Source organism: Charadrius vociferus, unplaced genomic scaffold, assembly GCF_000708025.1.
Source record: "Charadrius vociferus isolate BGI_N301 unplaced genomic scaffold, ASM70802v2 scaffold173, whole genome shotgun sequence".
NCBI lineage: Eukaryota > Metazoa > Chordata > Aves > Charadriiformes > Charadriidae > Charadrius > Charadrius vociferus.
In genome coordinates this window covers 1,025,465-1,032,755 of record NW_009648369.1, presented here as the reverse complement: position 1 = coordinate 1,032,755, position 7,291 = coordinate 1,025,465, and the positions used below count along the sequence as shown (strand labels likewise).

The 7,291-nt window shown below is 44.9% G+C and overlaps 1 protein-coding gene across 1 annotated transcript in view; it reads left to right on the top strand.

Moving 5' to 3' along the window:
* FAM228B (family with sequence similarity 228, member B) overlaps positions 1–7,291 on the top strand; it is an 11,182-nt gene that overhangs the window by 2,938 nt on the left and 953 nt on the right. The window contains exons 3-7 of the mRNA XM_009885301.1: positions 218–292; positions 975–1,172; positions 5,575–5,652; positions 6,505–6,592; positions 6,699–6,843. Coding sequence (XP_009883603.1) covers positions 218–292; positions 975–1,172; positions 5,575–5,652; positions 6,505–6,592; positions 6,699–6,843 — 584 coding nt within the window. The remainder of the gene's footprint in view (positions 1–217; positions 293–974; positions 1,173–5,574; positions 5,653–6,504; positions 6,593–6,698; positions 6,844–7,291) is intronic.

Sequence of the window (7,291 nt, the reverse complement as noted above, 5' to 3'; positions counted from 1 at the left end):
ACCTTCCAGTTCTTCCAACACTCCTCTGTTGCTACATTTAAGCTGACAATTCAGAGCAAGTCTTGCAAGGATTTGCCTGCCTGTGCAAGCTGCCATCTGGGTTATGGTATAATGTGCCTATAATCACAACACAAGTAATTATTTTGAATACAAAGGTAATTCTAACTCCTAATCTAGTCCTGCTTTTACTTCATGTGTTTTTTTGATGTTTTGTTAGGCAGCACCTGATGAAAGTCAAGACATCATTGCTTCTGCTCAGCGTATCTTGGATGGAGAAAATTATTTTGTGAGGGTAAGAAACGATAGCTGTTCTCTCACTTGCTGTGTGCTTTCCTGCATGTCAGTGTTTTTTCTGTCCATCAGTGATTTATGATAACACATGAGTTGGTATTCTTGGAAAACTAAATTCTGGCCTCCTCAGTCTCCTCGGGATATCCCTATGAGTGCATGGGGGTAGGACTGAAGTGGTAACCCTAAATATGAGCTTAGGAATTGTCTGTCTTTGACTTACCTGCCTGTTTGCACCTAACTTTTGTTCTGTGGATGTGATCAGATGGTGATGGTGCGCCTGTGAATAAAGGGCATGAGGGCTGATCTGATCTAGCAGAATGCCAGTGCTGCAGGAAGGAAAGTCCTTCTGCTGCATGTCTTGCACAGTCCGGTGTTTATATCAGACCCCTGCTCTGAAGTGATTTCAGCTCACTAACCTCATGGGAGAAAGTGAATGATTTTCTGCCAGTCTTGCACTACAGCTCAAGCAGTAGAGTCTGAATGTCAGAGCTCATTCAAGGGAGAGCTTGGAAACAAGTGGTGGGAAGTGGAGAGGGAGGAGCAGAAAGAAGGGCTGGAAAACAGGGCCCTTGCAGCAGTGGCCAGTCAGATCAGGTCAGCCAAGCTGCGTAGCTTCACCCGTGGACTCTTTAATGTGGTTGGCCAATAGGTTGTATGGCTTTTATTTTCTGTTTCTTACTTAGGAGGTGGACAGGTATTTGAGGCACAATGATTTCTTAAATCTGAGAAAGAAGGAGATCCTGTACAAGAAATGGCTTGAGGATGTTTCAGAGCCACTGCTGCAGAAAATTCAGAACAAAATGGACAGCCAGTCAAGCGAAGAAATACGGAAAAGGAAAGAAGAACAACACTCTCTCTATTTAAACTACTGTAATAAGAAGGTATCAACGAGAAGTAAATTTCTGTCATGGAGAGGGTTGCATACAGGAGAAGGGTGTGGACAAGATCAGTGGTTTAGCTGTTATTTCTTGTTCAGTTGAGTAGCTTGGAGTTCAGATATGCCTTACCTATTACTTATTCTTCTCAAGGACTTCTGTAATGATGACATATGTTGTTACAGCTGTTTAGATTCACCATCAGAGACGAACAGTAGCATTGTTTGGTGCAGTGAGCTTGTGCTGTAGTCTGAATATGGTGAAACACCATATTGTGGTGGGTTTTCCTCTGGGAGCCAGACTATTTAGAGGGAAAACCTGTCAGCTGAAACCAAAGGCTGAGTCTGTGACCAGGGAGTGGACTGCACTCTCACGTCTCAGGAGTTCAGCTAGAGCAGTACTGCAGTATATTGGCAGAGCACGAGTGAAACAATTTCATGGCCTTGGATCCTACCGATCAAGCTTTATAAGAGAAAAAAAGGTGGGAACAAGGAAACAGCAACAATTTTCTTAAGTCTGGCTGCAGCTGAATAGACCTGACTCATTGATTCTGTGGTTCCATGTGTTACAGTACACGTAAAAATTGCAGTCACTGTAGGAAATAGTTGCTGGTTTTCTTGATTTTGCCCTGAATTTCACACCACTGTTGAGTATCAGATCCCATGACTCAACTTTCTGCATCTCAGGAATGGGTATATAAAGCAGTAAGAGCAGTTAGGTGATCTGCCACAAATAGAACAGTATTTTACATAGAGCAGGCTTTTGTTGTCAGTGGAAACCACTGCACGGTGGAGTTATGAGACTGTAAACAAGCTTCCCGTTCAGAAATGAAAATGTCATGGGAGCTGTGGTGTTTTAATGAGAGCAAATGGTCTCTTTTTCAAAGGTCTGATGTGAAAGACCCATGCATTTGAACTGCATGTAATGACAAACAACTGAAGTCCTGGGATTTAGGATATGTTGGATGTACTGTACGTGTCTGGGTCTGCATCAGTCCATCTTGCAAGCTTCTGTGTCAGGTCAGGACTTTGCTGGGTGTCCTCCAAAAGCAATGGCTGGGTGTCCTTCTCCCTGAGAAAGCACAGCGGCAGTGATCAGCCTCCACCTTTTCTCCTTGCTCTGTGGTATTGGCTCTATCATCAGCACATCTGAAAAGCAGGCTGAAGCCCTTCAGAGTAACAGGACAATTAATTTACATACTTTGCATTAATTGTGGCAACATATGATACATTTTATAGAACTTAAGGTACTTCTGTGGATTGGTTAATATACTGACTTCTAGCCATGCATTTCCACATGTGTCCCCCCCTTCTTTTTGTCCATTTTCTCGTGTTCTCTTCCCTGCTATTAGGTTTGCCCTTGTCCTGTTCCCTAGATTTCCTCACTTTCCTGTGTCTCTGTCACTGGTCCATTCCCCCTTTCCACATCTGTTCTTCTTCCTTCAGTCTCTCCTCTCGCTCTCTTTCTCTCTCTAGTCAATCCTTTTACTCCATGCCCAAGTCTCCCACTGTTTTGCCCCTCTTTCTTCTGTCAGACTCCCCAGTGCTGTATCTCCCTCTCCTTGTTGCTTCTGATGGTTCCTCCAAGTTCTCCACTGTCCTTGGCTTTCCAAAGCTGCCTTCTCCCCCTTTCCTCCACTCTCTCCCTCCCCTCTCTTCACTATCCTTACACGTTCCTCCATCTTGGTCTTTCTGTCAGCTCACTTTCTGCCTCCTTTTTCATTGACTCTCCATTGTTCCAATGATCTGCTCATATGTTGTTCAGCTCACTTTCTGCCTCCTTTTTCATGCTATCTGAGCCTTCCTCCTTTACCTCCCTTCCTTGACTCTCCATTGCTCCAATGATCTGCTCATATGTTGGTTTTTTTGCCTTAAATCTGCCTCCTTTTCACCCTCATTTTCACCTCCTCCTTACCCCTAGTCCCAGGGACATGGACTACAGCTGCATGATGAGATGGTTGATCACAGCATGAAGATGGCAGCAGCTCTATTTTTCTTCTAGCACCGGCAGAAGTGCCACACTGCAGCCTGCAAGGAGGGGGAAGTTTCCCTTGCCTCTGTTGCTGCTGTGTTAGCCACAACTCAGCTTCTGGTAGCCCAGAATATTGTAGGCATTGCGTGCTGAAATGCTGCAGAGTTAGAGACCCTTACGACTACTTAAAAGCGGGCTGTTGCTCTGCTTTCTGCCGAGGGGTGTGTGAGGGACAATACGCGGACTGCATGAAGGGATCAAACACGGGTGTGCTGCACGGCACCGAGCCCAATCGACTGAGGTCTCAGCACGTGCTGTAATGGGGTGATATGTAATAATAAACCAAGGGGTGGCACTAAAACTCCGCAAATTGCGGCGTGTTAAGACTTAAAGCTTTCCAGGGACAGAAACAGGAGCCGGTGAGTGCAGCTGCTGCTTGCTCTCTGGGGAATTGCCAGATCCTGGGGAGCAGAGGCCCCTGCAGAGGCCGCAGTGTTCATGCTCAGCAGTAGCTCCAGCCCCGGAGCTGCCCAGGTGCCTAAGGAGTGTCTGGGAACAGCACAGGCCCTCGGGGCCTGGCTCACTCGCCCACGTCAGCATCTTCAACACAGCGATCTCTTAAACCTGCTGCAGATCCCCCTTCTTTAGGTTTGGACTCGTTTTGCAGCGCTCCTGAACTGTTCACGTTCAAGTATGGTTTTTCAACTCTCAACTTGAAATCACATCCACAGATTGCCAAAAAGAACTGTGTAGGGCTGAGACCTAGAGGGCCGTGGCCCCTGAATGTTTCCTTTTCTTCCTGGGACCCCTGGAGAATCGTCTGCACAAGAAAGCTGAAAAACTTCATTTGCAAGTTTTTGGAAGAATGACTGAGAGTAGTGGGGAGAAGTATTTTATATGCTTGCCCTGTTCTTACTATTCTTAGGGCATCACTTGTGGCCTCGGTTCTTGTTATGGTTTAAGGAACCCACAACAATTTATTGTGGTTCAGACAATTATTCTATTACCTGACGACCCCTCCCCATACAGGAAGGGGAATCAGGAAAAAGAAGGAAACCCGGGGGTTGAAATATAAACAGATTTAACAGAATAAGACTAAATAATTAACATTAATCATACTAAAGAACCAATACTGATACCGATATCAATATAAAATATACACAGATTATACTCAGCCAATTCTATCAGTAGGAAGCTGTGCACTCCCAGCAGGGCACAGCAAACATGGGACACTGCGAGCGCTACAGCTTCGGGAGGAAGGGAAGGGCTCAGGGGTCCGGCACTGGGGCAAGAAGTTCTCAGGATCACAACCATCAAGGGAGGGAGAACTCCTCAGCAAACTTTCTAATATATATTGAATGTGACATTCATGGTATGAAATAATCCTGTTGGCCAGCTTGGGTCAAGTGCCCGGGTCTCGCTCTGCCTCATCCCTGCATGTTGCTAACTCAAAAACACTGAGACCTTGAAAACCTCATACCATAGCTATCTATAAAGTAAATATTCTCACAAATTCAGACACTAGAGTCTACTAAAAGCACAGTTTTCCCAAGCGTTAGAAGAGAAATTAGTCCTGTGTTGCTCAAACCAGGACAGGTTGTTGCTTTTTTTATTTTTTTACTTACATGGTTTGTTTTGTCATCTGTACAGCTCTTACTTTATGCAGTTTAGGTATGTTCTGGCTTATTGGCTGTAAACAGTCCATTATAATTTGGAGAAAAATGGTTTTAATGCACCTTTCTCAGCATCAGATTTGATAAGTGTGTTGACCTCGGTATCTGTTCAGCTTCTTGAGAGCCTGTTTGATCTGGTGTTCTTTGGTCTTGGCATCAATGGTGAACGCCAAGTGGTGGTACGTGCTGTTCCCCAGCTAACTGGTCATAGGGAACTTGAACTGCAGAATATGAAGGTTGTTGCAGGCGGAGTTCTTGATGAGGTGGAGCTGCGGTCTGGACTATTAGGTACTTACCTACTCCTATATATAGATAGACAAGCATGCTCATGACCTAGACTTGGAGCTCGCATCTCACAGACTGGTAACTTGCCTAGGGCTATGGCTCAGTCACTTTTCTTTCTAATATCTGTTTCCTTCTCGGTCAAAACATCTTCCCTTGAATGAAATTTCCAGTTTTCTTGACTGCCCTAGCTGTGATTATTGTTTCAGCCTGTAATTATTTCTGGATGCTTCATGAAATCATTTATTATGTATTTATGGCTATGATAAATTAAAATGGATGGAGGAATTTTCCTGTTAAACTTCAGTCACCTTCCTTCTGAGGTGCAGCGTGTGAAAATTCATAAATCCTTTCCTCCACCACCTATGGTGCTGTGTTCTTACCATGCCTGGCTGTGTATTACCTCGGCTGGCTGCTCTCTTAATATTTGTTTTATCACTAATAGCTTCTGAGCCCTGACCTGCTGCCTCTTTCTCCCATAGGACTATGTGGCTTTGGAAGCTTATGACCCATCAGAGTATGATCCGCTCTTCCTGAAGATGTGTACAGACTGCTGGAAGGTGTTTTGGTTTGGTTATTTATGCTGTGAGGTTTAGAGGCACCCTTTGACCAGCAGGAAGTTAATGGTTAGAGAGGTGCAGAATGTGTTACCGATGTGCTGCTATGGGACTGGTGTTGAGCAACACATTTTAGTTTTATGAACTGAATGAATAGGGGGTCCCAGCTCCTACTGCATTTAAGCCATAGAGTGGTTGAACGTTGTTTTCACCGGGAGCGTGGTTTGGATCCATACTAAGCCCAGATTTGGAGGCGCAGTAGGGAATGGGAGGGGGGAGGTTTGTCTTCCTCATCTCAAATTCATTGTGGCAGTGTGGGAAGTGCTCTGTCTAACAAGGGTTGGGGAGTTCCCCGACAGGCCGAGTGTCTGCTCTGTAGAAGGAAATAATCTGACAGCGCAGATGATCTTTACAGAAGTTCACTCAAATGCACCAAAGACTTGGGTACTTAGTAGAAGAGTTGGGGAGGATTCGGACACAAATCCATCAAGTGCAATTCTCTAAATCCCTTCTGGATGCTGTGGGCCCTTGGCAGTTGTGAGGACTGAGATGATACTTCATTGCAATGTGCCATGCAGGGTTCATCAAGATCGACTGCCTCCAGGACATCAGGTCGCATGTCTGTGGTCTGACTTTGTGGCAGAGTTGTTGAATGCGTTATGGCCTGCCTTAGAAGCTGAGATGCTCAGCGTTTTTTCAGGCCACTCAGGTCTGCACATCGTGTTTTTATTCATAAAAAATGAAGTTGATGTTCCTTCCCTGCTAACTAACGGTACCTTGACTTTGGTCTTTGAGACTTTTTGACAAAGCGCTTGTGTTGGTGCATAAGCATGAAATAACTGTCTTTTGTCACAGGTTTCAATACCAACTTTACAGGATCCTCTGTTAAAAGACATTCAAAAGAAGTTTACTGAGACAGGCATTATCAAGCAGTGTGAGACAGGTATGTTAAACAATTGGTATCCCTTGGAAGTGTTTCATACTGGGTGGGCCATCCTTGCTTGTGACAGTAGATCCCTCACACGAAGCACTTTTTACTTTCCTGCCAGGAAGACCGTGCTCTACCAGAGAGCTGAACGAACTCAGTAAAGCAGAACTGCCACTGCTTCCTTTGAGCCGGCAACGTATGGATGCAGTTGAGTGGCTGAAGATACCACACGCCTACATTGCTAGTGAGGTCCACCAAATGAAGAGGTAAGAGCTAATGTGTTTATTGAGAGGCAGCACCATAGCTACAGCAGATGAGGTTGTTGTAGCTGTTTTCCTGCTTGGATGCATAGCAGAGTATTTGCCAAAACTTAAATGTCATGATGAATTCTGCTTTATTGTGTATTTCTCCTGAGAAAGGAGTGTTGGTGAAGGGAAGGCCTTCAGGTATGGAGTGGACAGCAGGACGTATTGAAGTAGAGCATTGCTGGTCAAGCTGAGCCTTGAAATAAAGTGGCTTTTGGTGGGGTGTTTCCTGCATTTTCTGCATGCAGGTTGGCTACCAGCTCCACAGATCAAGCCATGGAATATCTCCTGGGTGGTTTACAGGAAGATCTGAAAGGATTTAGTGTTCATACTTGCTTTGGGTTTGGTTTTTTTTTTTTGCTATTATTTTCTAGATTTTCGGAGCAGAGGTAGGTCAGCATTATATCAA